The sequence below is a fragment of the Schistocerca serialis genome, chromosome 5 (genome assembly GCF_023864345.2).
Source record: "Schistocerca serialis cubense isolate TAMUIC-IGC-003099 chromosome 5, iqSchSeri2.2, whole genome shotgun sequence".
NCBI lineage: Eukaryota > Metazoa > Arthropoda > Insecta > Orthoptera > Acrididae > Schistocerca > Schistocerca serialis.
Genome location: NC_064642.1, coordinates 120,018,051 through 120,036,970, shown reverse-complemented (window position 1 = coordinate 120,036,970; position 18,920 = coordinate 120,018,051). Strand labels below are relative to the sequence as shown.

The 18,920-nt window shown below is 43.9% G+C and overlaps 1 protein-coding gene across 1 annotated transcript in view; it reads left to right on the top strand.

Moving 5' to 3' along the window:
* Positions 1-13,150: 13,150 nt before the first annotated feature.
* Positions 13,151-18,920, top strand: part of LOC126481779 (odorant receptor 83a-like) — a 74,534-nt gene continuing 68,764 nt past the window's right edge. Inside the window, exon 1 of the mRNA XM_050105734.1 lies at positions 13,151-13,480. Coding sequence (XP_049961691.1) covers positions 13,151-13,480 — 330 coding nt within the window. The remainder of the gene's footprint in view (positions 13,481-18,920) is intronic.

Genomic DNA, 18,920 nt, shown 5'->3' with positions numbered 1-18,920 from the left:
CATTTGGAACCCTCCGTTCCTCTAGAGACTTGCGGTACACGGCTGTTAGAAGGGGGGCAAGTTCTTTCGCGTACTCTTTGTAGAATCGAATTGGTATCCCGTCAGGTCCATTGGAGTTTCCTCTATTGAGTGATTCCAGTTGCTTTTCTATTCCTTGGACACTTATTTCGATGTCAGCCATTTTTTCGTTTGTGCGAGGATTTAGAGAAGGAACTGCAGTGCGGTCTTCCTCTGTGAAACAGCTTTGGAAAAAGGTGTTTAGTATTTCAGCTTTACGCGTGTCATCCTCTGTTTCAATGCCATCATCATCCCGTAGTGTCTGGATATGCTGTTTCGAGCCACTTACTGATTTAACGTAAGACCAGAACTTCCTAGGATTTTCTGTCAAGTCGGTACATAGAATTTTACTTTCGAATTCACTGAACGCTTCAAGCATAGCCCTCCTTACGCTAACTTTGACATCTTTTAGCTTCTGTTTGTCTGAGAGATTTTGGCTGCGTTTAAACTTGGAGTGGAGCTCTCTTTGCTTTCGCAGTAGTTTCCTAACTTTGTTGTTGTACCACGGTGGGTTTTTCCCGTCCCTCACAGTTTTACTCGGCACGTACCTGTCTAAAACGCATTTTACGATTGCCTTGAACTTTTTCCATAAACACTCAACATTGTCAGTGTCGGAACAGAAATTTTCGTTTTGATCTGTTAGGTAGTCTGAAATCTGCCTTCTATTACTCTTGCTAAACAGATAAATCTTCCTCCCTTTTTTTATATTCCTATTAACTTCCATATTCAGGGATGCTGCAACAGCCTTATGATCACTGATTCCCTGTTCTGTACATACAGAGTCGAAAAGTTCGGGTCTGTTTGTTATCAGTGGGTCCAAGATGTTATCTCCACGAGTCTGTTCTCTGTTTAATTGCTCGAGGTTATTTTCGGATAGTGCACTCAGTATAATGTCACTCGATGCTCTGTCCCTACCACCCGTCCTAAACATCTGAGTGTCCCAGTCTATATCTGGTAAATTGATATCTCCACCTAAGACTATAACATGCTGAGAAAATTTATGTGAAATGTATTCCAAATTTTCTCTCAGTTGTTCTGCCACTAATGCTGCTGAGTTGGGAGGTCGGTAAAAGGAGCCAATTATTAACCTAGTTCGGTTGTTGAGTGTAACCTCCACCCATAATAATTCACAGGAACTATCTACTTCTACTTCACTACAGGATAAACAACTACTAACAGCGACGAACACTCCACCACCGGTTGCATGCAATCTATCCTTTCTAAACACCGTCTGTACCTTTGTAAAAATTTCGGCAGAATTTATCTCTGGCTTAAGCCAGCTTTCTGTACCTATAACGATTTCAGCTTCGGTGCTTTCTGTCAGCGCTTGAAGTTCTGGTACTTTACCAACGCAGCTTCGACAGTTGACAATTACAATACCGATTGCTGCTTGGTCCCCGCATGTCCTGACTTTGCCCCGCACCCGTTGAGGCTGTTGCCCTTTCTGTACTTGCCCAAGGCCATCTAACCTAAAAAACCGCCCAGCCCATGCCACACAACCCCTGCTACCCGTGTAGCCGCTTGTTGCGCGTAGTGGGCTCCTGACATATCCAGCGGAACCCGAAACCCCACCACCCTATGGCGCAAGTCGAGGAATCTGCAGCCCACACGGTCGCAGAACCGTCTCAGCCTCTGATTCAGACCCTCCACGCGGCTCTGTACCAAAGGTCCGCAGTCAGTCCTGTCGACGATGCTGCAGATGGTGAGCTCTGTTTTCATCCCGATAGCGAGACTGGCAGTCTTCACCAAATCAGATAGCCGCCGGAAGCCAGAGAGGATTTCCTCCTATCCATAGCGACACACATCATTGGTGCCGACATGAGCGACCACCTGCAGATGGGTGCACCCTGTACCCTTCATGGCATCCGGAAGGACCCTTTCCACATCTGGAATGACTCCCCCCGGTATGCACACGGAGTGCACATTGGTTTTCTTCCACTCTCTTGCTGCCATTTCCCTAAGGGGCCCCATTACGCGCCTGACGTTGGAGCTCCCAACTACCAGTAAGCCCACCCTCTGCGACTGCCCGGATCTTGCAGACTGAGGGGCAACCTCTGGAACAGGACAAGCAGCCATGTCAGGCCGAAGATCAGTATCAGTCTGAGACAGAGCCTGAAACCGGTTCGTCAGACAAACTGGAGAGGCTTTCCGTTCAGCCCTCCGGAATGTCTTTCGCCCCCTGCCACACCTTGAGGCGACCTCCCACTCTACCACAGGTGAGGGATCAGCCTCAATGCGGGCAGTATCCCGGGCAACCACAGTCGTAGTCCGATCAGGGGGTGCGTGGGACGAGCTGGCCGTCCCCGACAAACCCCCATCCGGACCCCCACAGTGATGCCCATTGGCAACAGCCTCAAGCTGTGTGACCGAAGCCAAATCGGGATTGTGCAGAGGATGATCGATGACAGTGAACTCAAGGCGTTGGATTATCGCAGGGCTCGTGTGTGATCTGGTGTTATACTGAAGGAGAGGGTGTTCAGTGCGTGGACGAACTCTTCGAATCCGAAACTCGATTACATAATCCTGTTTCTAACGCAAAGACACACACTATGTGATCAAAAGTATCCGGATACACCCAAAACCATACATTTTTCATATTAGGTGCACTGTGCTGCCTGCTGCCACCTACTGCCAGGTACTCCATATCAGCTACTTTAGTAGTCATTAGACATCGTGAGAGAGCAGGAACGTGGTCAGGTGACTGTGTGTCACTTGTGTCATACGTCTGTACGCGAGATTTCCACACTCCTAAACATCCATAAGTCCACTCTTTCCGATGTGATAGTGGAGTGGAAACGTGAAAGGACAAGAACAGCACAAAAGCGTACAGGTCGACCTCGTCTCCTGACTGACAGAGACCGACGACAGTTGAACAGGGTCGTAAAGTTTAATAGGCAGACATCTGCCCAGATCATCATACAGGAATTCCAAACCTCATCTGAATCCACAGCAAGTACTATGACAGCTAGACGGGAGGTGAGAAAACTTGGATTTCATAGTCGAGCGGCTGCTCATAAGCCACACATCACGCCGCTAATTGCCAAACGACGCTTCGCTTGGTGTAAGGAGCGCAAACATTTAACGATTGAACAGTGGTAAAACGTTGTGTAGAGTGACGAATCACGGTACACAACGTGGCGATCCGATTGCAGGGTGTGGGTATGGCGAATGCCCGGTGAACGTCATCTGCTAAGTTCCAAGAGTAAAATTCGGAGGCGGTGGTGTTATGGTGTGGTCGTGTTTTTCATGGAGGGGGCTTGCATCCTTTGTTGTTTTGCGTGGCACTATCACAGCACAGGCCTACATGGATGTTTTAAGCATCTTCTTGCTTCCCACTGTTGAAGAGCAATTCGGGGATGGCGATTGCATCTTTCAACACGATCGAGCACCTGTTCATACTGCACGGCCTGTGGCGGAGTTACTACACGACAATAACATCCCTATAATGGACTGGCCTGCACAGAGTCCTCACCTGAATCCTATAGAGCACCTTTGGGATGTTTCGGAACGCCGAATTCGTGCTAGGCCTCACCGGCTGACATCGATACCTCTCCTCGGTGCAGCACTCCGTGAAGAATGGGCTGCCATTCCCCAAGAAACCTTCCAGCACCTGATTGAACGTATGCCTGCGACAGTGGAAACTGTCACCTAGGCTAAGGGTGGGCCAACACCAACTGAATTCCGGCATTGCAGACGGAGGGCGCCACGAACTTGTAAGTCATTTTCAGCCAGGTGTCCGGATACTTTTGATCACATAGTGTAGTTCCGTTTCACACCGCCATGTCACACGCTACAATGCAGAGCCCTCTAGCGACAGAGGGGTGCAAAGCTGTAGACATAGAGACCAATGATGTAGAATGTTAATAAAGTTGGTCTTATTTTGAGAGTCTTAAAAGTCTGCATATAAAAAATCCGGAGGCGTTACCTTTCAGCACGCCTGCGCATATCAGGCGAAATATATTTGCATTGCTGAATGCTAAAACTAAGGCCGCTATTGTAGTGCAAGTGATTTAAATATTACCAACGTTCGTAGGGAACGGCCCGTTGTCAAGACACGAGATATTGACGTAATTTTTAAAATTGTTAAACTCGAGTAAATCATATTTCCTTACATATCTGGACGCAGCTTACGGTTTCTTAAGATATTTTAGTTGAAGATATGTGAACAGCAAGTTCTTTCTAGTGCACACGTATTAGCTGAAACGTTAGCAGATGTATGAAGGGCGATACACAGTGCCGAATGCTGAACAGGGTCGCGCAAATGCAAGAAAATTTGCCGTCAGTGACAAACAAACAATTCTCTCGATACTGTTTATCACTTGCGAAGTCATCTTACCAAAATATGCAATCTAAAAGGTATTACGAACTCTAAATATACGCGTCGGACCATCTGTCTGTACGGTCAACTCATTCCCAAAACCTTTCCTTAAAAGCTTCTATGTCTCATTGCGTGCGTCTACGTTGTGTGTGCGTGCCGTTTCTTGAAATCCATACACCCTTCTTTAGATCCCACTTCTTAAGTAACAGTCTCTAATTATCATGGAATATTTCTAATGCTGTCAATTAAGAAGCAATCTGTTTCCGCAAGGTACCAATTGCTATGAAACTTTCCTGTACTCCTAAATCAGTCTACGTCTTTCACCAATTAGCTGTGCCAAGTTTCCAATCAGCCAAGAGTGGTCAGAGCAATTGAAATTCACTGTCTTCGCGCTCTACGCATACCGGCTTTTCGCCCAAAGTGAATAGCAAACGACGGGAGGCGTCAACGTTGAAGAATTTATTTGCGCCTGGTCACGGATTCTCAGACAGACTAACTACTCATCCTCATCAATGTCTCACTGCATACTTAGTCCACAAGAAAAAGAGGTTCAGCTCTCTTGAACACTACCGCATCATTGAGAAATCGAGTGAGCAAAGAGACTTGGCAATTAATTGTTTGTGACTGCGCAGCCTCTCCCAGATTTCGCAGATCATCTTCCGACGCTACTGTAGTTGCTGGAGCATGGAGAAGATTCCTGCAACAGGTCAGAACATAAAATTGACCATCCGCTGTCAACTTATGTGGTTTGATGTAATTACCGAAGAAAAATTGTTTTCTGTAAATCAACGAAAATCCGCTAAAGTAATAATAATGTTCAAAAACGTACACGATAGATGTAAACCTGTGGAGAATATGTATTACAGCCTTAAAAATGCTGAAAGTAGAACCCCAAAGAAACGTTTGTGCCTTTAATATTGCACACGTGAAAAAATGTCATTGTACTGATAGTCCCACTGACAACAACGAACACAATTTCATAGTCGATGTACTTGGCTGTCTCTTGGTATCGCTTGACAATGGTCTCCAATATCTATGCGTGATGTTTAAATAAATTTTAATGTTTGTAAAAGCTTATAGCGCCGGTGTGTTTACAATCATTACCAAGTCAACAGCGGCTTTTAAACACAAAATAAAATGACGTCAGAGACATTCTCGCTCTCTTATAGCTCTAATTGCTGTCAGACGTGTGGTAGCCAGTTATGGTCAAGTGATACGGAACAGTACAGCCATTAATTTGATGTGCTTACACAGTGAACCATTTCCATGTTATAAAGATGCTCAACTTTTGTGCCAGTTGCTCTCTATTTTTCTAGTAATTTCTGTTTCTGTGAGATTATTCTAATTTACGGAAACCGCTGAAAAACTAAAGGATAACTGTCAGCAAACCATTTGACCTATTGTAGATTTTTTTCACCTATTACTGTTTGGTCCTGAACGACACACTGCCATACTACTTACACCATCTCGTCCAATTCCTTGCAATATCTCATTTACTCGGCCTTTCTGTAAGTTTTCGAAACCACTAAACCACTGCCTTGCTGCGTGTTTTAATTACAGTCACTCACAAACTTCTTTATGCCAGTTTGTTTCTCTGTCCGTCTCTTTGTTTTCCTATATCTCTTGATAATTTTCCCCATGCATCTCTCCAATGTTTGTTGAATGAAACCAAGTTTTTGAATGTTTTTCACATTAAAACTTCCTCAAAAGTGAAGTTTGTGCTAAAATAACTGTGTAATGATAATAACGAGAAAATTTCATTTCCTCTAAAGTACGAGGGTGAGTCAAAAGAAAACCTTAAATATTTTTTAAAATATTATTTATTGTGCAGAAATGGTACAACACTTTTCAACACAATCTCCCCCACGCTCAATGAAAGTCCTACAGCCCTTACAAAGTGCATAAATTCCTTTAGAAAAACATTCTTTTGGTAGTTCGCGCGCAACCACTCACGCACCGCGTGGCGTACCTCTTCATCAAAACGGAACTTCTTTCCTCCCATTGCGTCTTTGAGTGGTCCAAACATGTGGAAATCACTTGGGGAAAGTTCTGGGTTGCTCGTTCTCTTCGTTTCCGGTTGGTGGAAGTGAACCCAGGTTTCGTCCCCAGTTAAGATTCTTGCAAGGAAGCCATCACTTTCTTGTTCAAAGCGCCGAAGAAGTATTCACAAGCATCAACACGTCGTTCTCTCATTTCAGGAGTCAGCTGCCGTGTCCCCCCTCTTCCAGAGACTTCGTAAAACTGGAGCACATCATGCACATTGTGGTGTGCTGACCCATGACTAATCTGTAAACATGCTGCAATGTCATTCAGTGTCACTCGGCAGTTTTCCTTCACTATGGCTGCAACTGCTGCAGTGTTCTGTGGAGTCACAACTCGTTGTGTCTGACCAGGACGAGGAGCATCTTCCACTGAAGTCACACCATTTGCGAACTTCCTACTCCATTCGTAGACTTGCTGCTGTGACAAACATGCATCACCGTACTGCACCTTCATTCGTCGATGAATTTTAATAGGTTTCACACCTTCACTACGCAAAAACCGAATAACAGAACGCTGTTCTTCCCTGGTGCAAGTAGCAAGTGGGGCGGCCATCTTTATACTGATACTGCGATGGTATGTGTTCAGCTGCGCTATGCTGCCACCTACAGACCATTCTGCACGCTGTTTGTAGCACGCTTACCAACCTACAGGATGACGGCGCGAAATTTTGATTTGTTATTAGAAATTTAAGGTTTTCATTTGACTCACCCTCGTAAATATGTTTGCCATTTGTGAAAGTACCTAGCAATCCGCTCTCTCAGCGGGATCCAATCATCAATAAGTGGCTTCCGCAGGATACAGCCAATTTGAAGGAACTTGTGGACTTGCCTGTTCTCCGAAGTGAGGTCATTATCTAGGCTACAATTAGCGACGTGCCTCCCAGACGTAAAGCTCCACTGCTCTCGCTACTGAAGTCTTCTCTTCTTTATTTTTACAGCTATCGGACTCTCGGATTCAAGTATAAGAGCTTTACATAGAGAACACGCTTTGTTAGAAAATAACCCTACCATATGCCTCATACAAATATGTGTCTCTTTTGCGTTTCCAATATTAAAGTTACTCAATTAATGGATGAAAATCGACATTCATAAATGTTAACAGTAAAATTTGCTAACTTACCGAAAGCTCTTTTTAGCTTAATCTTTCTTCGTTGTCTTCTTTTCTTACTTCTACTTCACTGACGTTAAGAATGCAGATTCTTGATCTGGCTCTGTAATTTACTTCTACGCTTCTCAAAATTCTAACAGAATTCACACTAGACTTATAACCTCGCTACTGATCCTTAATTGAAACAGTTTTCTTAGATGCGATCGCACGTGAGTGAGGAATCGTTAACACAGAGAACATGCTTTCTACGAAACCTGACCGTATTGCTGAGAACGAAAACATGACTCTGGTTTTAAGACTGCCAAAGTTCTTCAGTCTGAAGTGACGAATGTTGCTTTGAAACGATAACATTTGAACTTACTTCATTTATTGAGTTCGTGAGTAACACACTTCCTAACAGTGTCTGGACACAGATGAAATGGATTACTACACCTGTGGTTATCTAACATACCAGGTGACGTTATCGCACATATTTGTTACGACTGCATATGACCGATCCACGTGAATCTGAATGACAGTTGTTGTCTCGCATAGAGAAACATGGTTGGTAGCGCTTAGTATTGCTGCAAGAAACAAGACAATTCTTATGTTGTCGGACATATCCCAAAGAAAAGACGCCATTTTGATCCTGCAGCTACTACACACATCAAAAAAAGTTTTGCATCGCCTCGGTTCCGGGAGTTCTGGAACCTGCACAGAAAATTGAAATACAGATCAACATAACATTATTTCCGCCCTTTTTATAGCTCATGAAAACCACACATTGCATGTTGTACCACCATAAGGGAGACCTTTAGAGGTGGTGTTCCACATTGCTGTACACATCAGTACCTCTAATACCCAGTGTGACGTCCTCTTGCATTGATGCATGCCTGTATTCGTCGTGGCATTCTTTCCACAAGGTCATCAAGGCACTGTTGGTCCAGATTGTCCCACTCCTCAACGGCCATTCGGCGTAGATCCCTCAGAGTGGTTGATGGGTCGCTTCTTCCATAAACAGCCCTTTTCAATCTATCCCAGGCATGTTCGATTGGGTTCATGTCTGTAGACCATGTTTTCCAATCTAGTCGAGCAATGTCGTTATCCTGAAGGAAGTCATTCACAAGATGTGGACGATGGGAGCGTGAATTGTCGTCCATGAAGACGAATGCGTCGCCAATATGCTGCCGATATGGTTGCCCTATCGGTCGGAGGATGGCATTCACGTATCGTACAGCCGTTACGGCGCCTTCCATGACCACCAGCGGTGTATGTCGGTCCCACATAATGCCACACCAAAACAGCAGGGAACCTCCACCTTGCTGCACTCGCTGGAAAGTGTGTCTAAGGCGTTCAGCCGGACTGGGTTGCCTCCAAACACGCCTCCGACGATTGTCTGGTTGAAGGCATATGCGACACTCATCGGTGAAGAGAACATGATGCCAATCCTGAGCGGTCTATTCGGCATGTTGTTGGTCCCATATGCACCGTGCTGCAACGATGTCGTGGTTGCAAAGATTGACCTCGCCATGGACGTCGGAAGTGAAGTTGCGCATTATGCAGCCTATTACGCACAGTTTGAATCGTAACACGACGTCCTGTGGCTGCACGAAAAGCATTATTCAACATGGTGGCGTTGCTGTCAGGGTTCCTCCGAGCCATAATCGGTAGGCAGCGGTCACTAACTGCAGTAGTAACCCTTGGTCGGCCTGAGCGAGGCATGTCATCGACAGTTCCTGTCTCTCTGTATCTCCTCCATGTCCGAACAACATCGCTTTGGTGCACTGCGAGACGTCTGGTCACTCCCCTTGTTGAGAGCCCTTCCTGGCACAAAGTAACAATGCGGACGCGATCAAACGGCGGTATTGCCCGTCTAGGCATTTTGAACCACAGATAACACGAGCCGTGTACCTCCTTCCTGGTGGAATGACTGGAACTGATCGGCTGTCGAATTCCCTCCGTCTAATAGGCGCTGGTTGTTTACATGTTTGGGCGGGTTTAGTGACATTCCTGAACAGTCAAAGGGACTGTGTCTGTCATACAATATACACAGTCAATGTCTATCTTCAGGAGTTCTAGGACCTGGGGTGATGCAAAACTTTTTTTTGATGTGCGTATGAATTAAGACACAAAGGAATTAAAGACATTAGTTGCCAGTGATCATCCTTTTATATCAATGGGGTAAGTTGAGATTCGAACCCATGTCTCCTGCCTACCACGCAGATGCGCAGACCACTACGCCATCTGGACACAGTGGTCACTACAACTGCACGGAGTATCCTAGCACGCCTCCTCTCAGACCAAAATTCTCAACTTATACCATACAGTACTGATGTAGTGCCGCTGCTCATTAACCTCATTAATCGTGGCATCTCGCCGATTCTCGTAATAGTTCGAGCCTGGTGTGCATCTGCACTGAAGGGATCATTGGCTGCCGAAAGAACAGACACCACATGTATAATAAAGACAGTGACAGCCAGTGATGCCTTCAGTGCTGATGAAGAGCAATCTCGGAGTCTTACAGGTACAGGTGTTATGGGGCTAATGAACATGTGTGTGTGGTGTAAGATGAGAATTGGGTTGTGATGGGAGGCTTGCTAGAGTAACCCGTGCAGTTGTGGTGGCCTCTGTGTCTGGATGGTGTGGTAGCTAGTGCATCTGCTTTGTACGTAGGAGACCTGGTATTACAGTATAACTATATATTGGTGTGTGGCCACTTGTCACTGTATAATTATATATTTTTATAATTATATTTTATGATTTTGGTTGGAGTGGCTTTAAATATTGTGGGCTAGCATGAGACTTTTAATTAACTTATACCGCGATAACACTCGTACGGACATAGGTTGCCCCGAAGTACGTACGATATATTATTATTTTAAACACAACGCAGCGACTCACCGCCTTCTAGTAAATAGTTTGCGTCAGCGCAGCTATTTAGAAAAGAAAATATGCGTATTCTTATGCAAACTGTAATTATTAATATAAGTCTCAGAAGCTACTGGTTATTTATGTACCAGATGCCACAAAGATTAACTGAGATATTGCGGAGCTTATTGAATGTAATGATTTTCAATATTTCTTGTTCATTATTTGCAAGGCAAAACTGGAGAGAATCTCATCTGCCGTTAGTCGGCCAAAATGGAATATGCTGAATTCATTCAGTGCTGTGAATTTTGGTAAATCTGTCACTACTGTCTTTTTAACTTTGAAATTAATGAAAGATCAAAATTGAGAAGTCTCTCGCATTTACATTTAATGTTATGATTTGAAATTTTAATTAAATAATACAGTCAGCGCAATGGCCGACTAAATCTTGCTGGGGGGATATGAGCTCCCTGCACTACGAAATTCTGTAAACATTTTGTTAATTATTATTAATGGTTGCGATCATGAGAGGTGACAACTAAGTCAATAACACACACTTTCTAATAACAATTATAAGTATATTTTACTAAATTACAACCAAACTTACATTAAATATTATCCAGCGCTACAGTGGCGGAGAGCTAGTTCAATCAAAGTATTGTCTCTGACCTTCATGGCCTATGTTACACAGATATTATACTAAAAAACTGTTTTGTTAATTACATCGATATGTGTGTTTTGATTATAATAACTTACGTTCTTTACTATTTGTTATACATCGCGCTGACGTACTTAGTCTTTAGATAATTTGTGTTTCACACGTCTCATAGCAAAAACTAATTTTCCCTTTCTCCAAATGTCCATTTATGTGACGTACCGTCACACTTGGTTCGAATTCCAGTCTGGTACAAATTTTGAACTTGCGTCATTGGTATAAATTGGTACCCGCTGGCAACTAATGTCTTTAAGACATTTTGTGTCTTGACAATGCCACCTGCCAGAAAAAGCTCCAAATGTTCCAAGAAAACGAGAGATGTGTTATGTGTACGACAGTAGCCTACCCCTTACAGACTGTAGAAGGCTTTGGCCCACAAATACCATTCTTCATTCTTCCTATCACATTCGATTCCGTATGGAGCAATAAACAGATTATTAGTGACTAATTGCTGTACACTTTTAGCTTTATTCTTATTTATTTAGTGAAACTGACGCTGTGGTACGTTTCCTATTCAGATACCAAACTGACCTTAACGCAATAGCCCTTGAAAATTGCTCTTCATTCTCATAAAATTCAGCGAATTGATAAAAATCAGCCATCCTTTGTCAGTGCAGTAAGCCTCATTTTTATTACACCCGTAGTGTCTACCGATCATTGCTGACGCCATCCTTTCTTGGGATTTTAGTCACCTACTGTCGTGTTATAGGAGCCATGAGCCTGTAGATACTGTTCACGGCCTGATACAGAAACTGTCAGTTGTGGTTGCAGACAACTCACAAGGAGACGGCATGACCGTGGGGTCGCGGATTTGTCCGAAATTTTGTGTGGTGAAAGAGGACCCCTAACACCTCACGTGGTTAAAATATTAGGACGCACTACCCGGAAAATCCCGAGAAAAATCGCTCCAAAGTTTCTTAGTGCCTTAAGAGTATACAATGTTAGTTCCTTGCCAAGCCACCGTCCGGCGTAGATGGTTAGGGCTCGGACTCTTACCCCAGATGTCTCGGGTTCGATTCCGCTTCCTGCGGTTCTTTCTCTTCTGTTTCATTTTCTTTTGTTATTCCACCAATTATTCAAAACGTTTCTCAAACCTACATTATTTTAGCTCAAGAACGTAAAGTTTTTTCATTCACTGAAAAATATACATGCTCGTTGTTCTATTTCGTTTTATGGGGTTTCAAGGTTTAAAGGGGCTTTGTAAGGGTCCCCTTGGGATTATAACGGTCATCTGCGCATAGGACTGCGCGCGAGCCGTGAGAAGTAAATGGCAGATTGTTTTTCGATTTCGTCGTGAACAGACGTGCCTATTTCAAATTTCAACGTTTGATTCGGATCTGAGGTTAAACATGTCGACTGAAGAAGTTGCTGGCTCGTCTGGAATAGGAGGAGAAATTCGTGAAGAATCCATTCATAGTGATCTATCAAAATTACGATTGAAGGACTCAGTGGTGTATTATGAAAAGCTGTTGATGGAAAATAATTTAATTGCTTCGACACCTTCGGAAGAAATCTCTCGCGATGCTATGTTCTTGTTTATAATTATAATATTTATAAAAATTGAATGTTTCCCAATCAACTTTGTTATTCTGATTAAAAACCCAACGTTCTTCCTCATATACTTTACAATGAAAAATGGAAAACTCACCACCATGAATTGTGTTTTGGACAAAAAGAAAATAATTTTTATTCAGAAATGTAACTAATTTGATAAAGATAATGTAGGTTTGGGAAACTTTCTGAATAATTGGTGGAATAGCAAAGAAAATGAAACAGAAGAAAAAAAAGTGTCAGAGAAGGAATCGAACCCGAGACACATGGCGTAAGAGACCGAGCCCTAACTATCTACGCCGGACGGTGGCTCGGTAATAGATTAACATTGTATACTTATAAGGCACCTAAGAAACTTTGGATAGATTTTTCGCGGGCTTTTCCGGGTAGTGCGTCCTAATATTTTAACCATGTGAGGTGTTAGGGGTCCTCTTTCACCACACAAAATTTCGGACAAATCCCCAACCCCAAGGTCGTGCCGTCTCCTCGTCAATAGAAAAGTGTACGCGTGAATGTGTGCAGAGGCAGTGACGCCGCCGCTGCGCGTGGAGCTGCGCCTCCAGCTGGCCGTGCTGCGGGCGGTGAGCGCGTGGGCGCCGGGCGGGTGGCCGGCTCTGCGCCACGTGTACCACGCGTACACCGGCTGCGTGGTGGCGCTGCTGGCGGCGCTGGTGGCCGCCCAGGGCATGGCGGCGCGCCACTTCTGGGGGGACATGCTCAGCGTCGCCATGAACGCCTGCCTCATCTTCACCTACCTCGCGGCCGCCCTCAAGGCCGTCGCCTTCGTCACCATGCGCCACTTCGCAGACACACTCGTCCACGACATCAACAGGGGTCTGCAGGTCTGGCATGCCCCACTCATCCAGTACCAGAAGCGAATGCTCTGGAATATCTACGAGGGTCACTCGAAAAGAAATGCACACTATTTTTTTTAATCCATCTTTTATTCTGCATGTTTGAAAGTTTTACAGTGTGTAGACATATTTTCATTTCTCCACATAATTTCCATCCCTTTCAACTGCCTTACGCCATCTTTCAACCAGCGCCTATATACCCGCACGGTAAAACTCTGGACTAACCTGTTCGAGCCACTGTTTGGCAGCGTGTACAAGGGAGTCATCATCTTCAAACCTTGTTCCACGAAGAGAGTCTTTTAGTTTCCCAAAGAGATGATAGTCACATGGAGCCAGGTCAGGACTGTAATGTGGGTGTTTCAGTGTTGTCCATCCGAGTTTTGTGATCGCTTCCATGGGTTTTTGATTGACATGTGGCCGTGAATTGTCGTGCAACAGCAAAACATCCTGCTTTTGACGATGTGGTCGAACATGACTCAGTCGAGCTTGAAGTTCCTTCAGTGTCGTCACATACGCATACTTGGCATGATGTCCACAAGCAAGAGTCCTTTGGAATCGAAAAACACCGTAGCCAGAACTTTTCCAGCAGATGGTGTGGTTTTGAATTTTTTTTTTCTTGGGTTAATTTGCATGATGCCACTCCATTGACTGCCTCTTAGTCTCTGGTGAAAAATGATGGAGGTATGTTTCATCAACTGTCACAGTTCTTCCAAGAAATTCATCTCCACCATTCTTGTACTGTTCCAAAAGTTCGCTGCATACCGTTTTTCCTGTTTCTTTGTGAGCCACTGTCAACATCCTGGGAACCCACCTGGCACAAGCCTGTTTAACCCCAACACTTTCAGTATTCTGCAAACACTTCCTTCCCCTATCCAAAGGTAGCGTGACAATTCGTTCACTGTGATGCGTCTGTCAGCAGTCACCAATTCATTAACTCTCTGCACTTTGTCTGTAGTGTGTCCAGTACGAGGCCCGCCGCTGCAAGGACAGTCCTCAATATTGCTGTGCCCGCTTTCATCACTTAACCTGCTTGCCCACCAACTAACTGTGCTCCGATCGACAGCAGCATCTCCATACACCTTTTCCAACCTCTTGTGGATGTTTCCCACTGTCTCATTTTCACAGCACAGGAAGTCTATGACAGCACGTTGCTTCTGATGAACGTCAAGTGTAGCAGCCATCTTGAAGACATGCTGTGACGGCGCCACTCACGGGAACAGGTTGAACTAAGTTTGAAAACAAGCGGGAAGGATGTATCTACACACTGTAAAACTTTCACACATGCAGAATGAAAACTGTATTTTTACAAAAAATACTGTGCATTTCTTTTGGACTGACCCTCGTATACATTAATTAGGCTAACCTTGAACCTCAAGCCTGATCACATCACTGACATATATATAAAAATATTCCACAATGTTATACATCGCCCAGATCTTCAACCGAGTTCCAACATCGCTCTATGAAATTTTTCTCAAGGCTCATCTGCCAACGAAATCTTATTTATAGTATGCTAAAGCAAGTTGGCCAGTTGCCAGAGGGGTTTGCAGAGGAAGTAAACACAGCCTTCATACAGACCACAAAGGCTAAGGAGATGCATGGGGCAAGCACGCGTTGCCTGCCTCCAGCAACGTAGGTACCTCAACCTGTGCTTCATGCTTCTGCAAAGTCATGCTTGTAGGTAAAAATATTTTGGCTCTTACTCATCATCGACGCTGAAATCGTCTTATGAATTCACATATTTAATGAAAATCGTAGCTGCAATAATTAAGTATAGTTACCACAAGGAAAGGAAGTAGTATAATGAAGAGGAAAGTGCGAAACAGTGACACAGTAGACAACAATGACTACCTTACGCAGTACCGGTAGCTACGGAACAATGGCAGCAACCGAAAAACAAGTGACTAGCGGAAAAGCCACCCAACAGCTACTCATTCACGTGTTATGAGCCAATCGTCTAACTTACAATTTGTACATACTAGCTCTAACAGTTGTCTTTTCCACACAAATAAGATAGCTTTGATTCAGCTGCTACTGATTCACGTGTTACGAGCCAATTGGCTAACTTACAATTTGTACATATTAACGCTAATAGTTGTCTTTTCCACACAACTAAAATACCTTTGATTCAGATTTGCGTTCAAATATACCACCCCACTTGCCCCCACGCAATTTTCGTAAAATATTAATACCCATATCCCACACCAATCATCCTTCAGTGCTCCATATACTGTCTTTTACAACAACTTCTATCCTCCGAAATTCTGATCCTTTGTTAAAAGATATTCCATAAATAACACAAATGTCAAATTTTTTAAATTCAACGAAATCACCTCATTGCCACTTAATCACCCATAAATTTACCAATATCTTTAAGTTTATTGAAATGAATGTGTGTTTTAAGTAGATTCGTTTAATATTTTCCGTTTGGATATTCTTTTAATGCAATTGATTGAGGAAAGAATGATTTGGTACTCTTGCTGGCCTCTCCTCTCCTTAAGGCAATGCGTTGCGTGGAACAGCCGTAAACAGAAATGGTAAAGGTTTTATTTGTCTGTATAAGGAGGTTAGAAAGTTTCGTATATCTTCGTGAGCTACATGATTCAACAGAATTTCTTTGTTTTTTGTATGCATGCCTGTGTCAGGTTATTGTCATCTCTATTATTATTAGTGTTTCAGTACTGACACTGTTGGTGTGAGTATCCTGAGCATAAACATAGTTTTGTTCAGCTTATAAGGTAATTCATAAATATCTTTTTCCTCGGAATATCCCATCTGTCCTCAGTGCCATCCTTAATCTTGCCACTACTATAAGGAATTCAGGTGTCAGTTGTAACAGAGTTGCGTGGTAGAAGGTGATTGTAGCGTTTTTTTACAATGATCAAAAATCACCTATTGGCTCTATTACGAAAGAGCAAAATAGTGATTCACCCCAATATATTATTTGGTTAGTTACACAGTTTCTCATCTGAATATGTGGCAAGTTTGGTTGCATTATCGACAAATAAAATATTTTGTTCTTTTCTGCAAGTCACTGTCATTTCAACACATGCACAAGAACAGTTACACAAGTAGAGTAGTACAAGTCTAATACACAGAAAAAACTCCAGGTATAGCCGTCAGTTAACAGCGAGTAATGAGACAGCCTTGTCGCCTGTGGCTTATCTGTCAAACATTTCTTGTTCGGCATGTGTGCAGGTTAAATATGAAAATGTCACTCCAACTGAACATCTTGATGTGGTTTTACGATTAACTGCCTCGTTGGGTTTGCCTCTTGTGATCTGGAAATGCTTTTCTTCTGAAGTTGCTCTGGAGAAAAAAATTCTCGCAGCAGAATTGGCCTCAGGTAATATAAAAGTGATCTGTCCTCCTGCTGCTGCGGAGTAAATTATTCTCGCACAGATACCGCCAATATGTTGACAACTTGCAGTGTTGTTGGTGGGCCAGTTCTAGGATTAGCCAATTGCAGGACTGACCCACCTTCTTGTCGGAAGCACGAGCACTCTGCTGTAATATGTCCTGCAGTGGCGGAATGCCTGTCTCCTAATTCAGCAGACGAACTGAATATAGCGTTGGGAATGATCCAGTCAACTCAACAATCGATAACGCGTCCATGAAATAGGCAAGACTCGTCTTTGATGATACAGCCAGAGTATAGCAGACTACCACTGAGCATGCAAACACACAACTCTGTTCATGCCTCGCTATCCAGGCCTACTTACAGTGCTCTAGAGACCATTTGTTGGAGCCCAGTGACCCTTCATTGAGTGACCCGTGTGTCTGCTGCCTTGAACGTTTGTGTAAGCCAGCGGACTGTAGCTTCACCAAAGTGGTGCAAAATGACATACTTCATCATTTGTGGTGTTATCGTTGTCGTTGGTCGCTATAGCATCCACCCCCCCCCCCCCAACCTCCCTTTCACACACTGAGGAGATGTGCATGGGTGTAATTGGCCGAACCTCTGGTTGCTCTAATGTGGAACATGGGTACTACCTCAGATGTAATGGGTTCAAATTCCTTCAACTCAAAGTCCCTTACAAATGGTGTAGAGTGCTGAGGAGGGACAGGTGAATTAACCTTCCAGAGCAGCGATGCCATCGCTGGGAGTGGTGGAGTGTCTGCATTGTGGCTCTCAGGACTGATGGACAGCACAGCCAGTGGAGCCTGCAGCGGTCGGCTGTAAGGCTTGTTCGGATGGTCGGTCAGTGACAATCACAGGGTACCAATGTTTTTGAGGTTGTAATTACCACTGCTTGCAATGCTGAGAGGGAGCCAGTTGTGATAGAGAAACAGACATCCGCGGTCTGGATCGAAGAATGTAAAGCCCTGTTGAGGTCCACGCTACAGTTGATATTGGAGGTGCCGCCATTGGCGGTCATGTGCATCCACTTAGTTATGACAGCAACAAGTGATTGTTGTGGGCCCTCATTCACTGGCAGAATATTGATACATATATTTTGTCAGTCATGTGAGTATCATCGCCTGATGGTGCTTGTTCATGCAGCTGCAGGCAGAGTAATTGTAGAAGAGTTTGTGGTTGTCTGTGGTGCAGGAGCTCAATTGTGCTCGTCCCAGCAATCGCTGTTTACCTCTATGTGCTTAAAAGTGTTCTCTGTGGATATTGACTGGATTGCCACCGCACTATTACATTGTGGATGGTGCTGGTAAGCATGCTCTTGATGTTGTGTTTATCACAAATCTCAGCGAAGGCAGCGGACGGGAATTTTGTGCTATTGTCTGTTATTAATCCCCTTAGCAAACCTACTTCGAAGAAAATTTGAATTTTAATGCCTTCATTGTGGTCTCCGCCAGTGCAGAATGCATCTGTCTCACATACAGGGACTTTGAAAATTAGTCCATCACTGCAAGTCACATTATTTTTAAATGGGGCCTGTGAAATTGTTGTAAACCCAGTCCATAGGATCGAATTGCTAAGATCATGGAGGGGAAAAAACGTTTTGGCGAGGCGCTAGTTGTTTTTTGTGTCCAGCAGTAGTATGTGCAGTTAAATGATACTTTCAGGAAATATATACTTTCAAACTGACTCGCAAGTGCTGCTGGGTGATATAGCCATCCTAACCACTAATTTCAAGACTTGCCGAAATTAAGTATCTCTGTTGAGATCTTCTGCAATTGTGGATGCAGTGATGGAAATTCTCGCAATGAGTGGCCTGCCTCTGTGTCAACCTAAAAACATACAACCTCGTGCTAGTCAAAATGTCGGCTAGAACCAGCCAGAAGCCTGGACAGTGCATATGCATTGATGTGATGGCTGGTAGGGTTGTACCCAATGTGATGCTTGCTGGTAAGAATACACATCCTCACTATAAGTGTTCAGCTGTCTTTTTCAGTAACGAACATACACTCCTGGAAATTGAAATAAGAACACCGTGAATTCATTGTCCCAGGAAGGGGAAACTTTATTGAC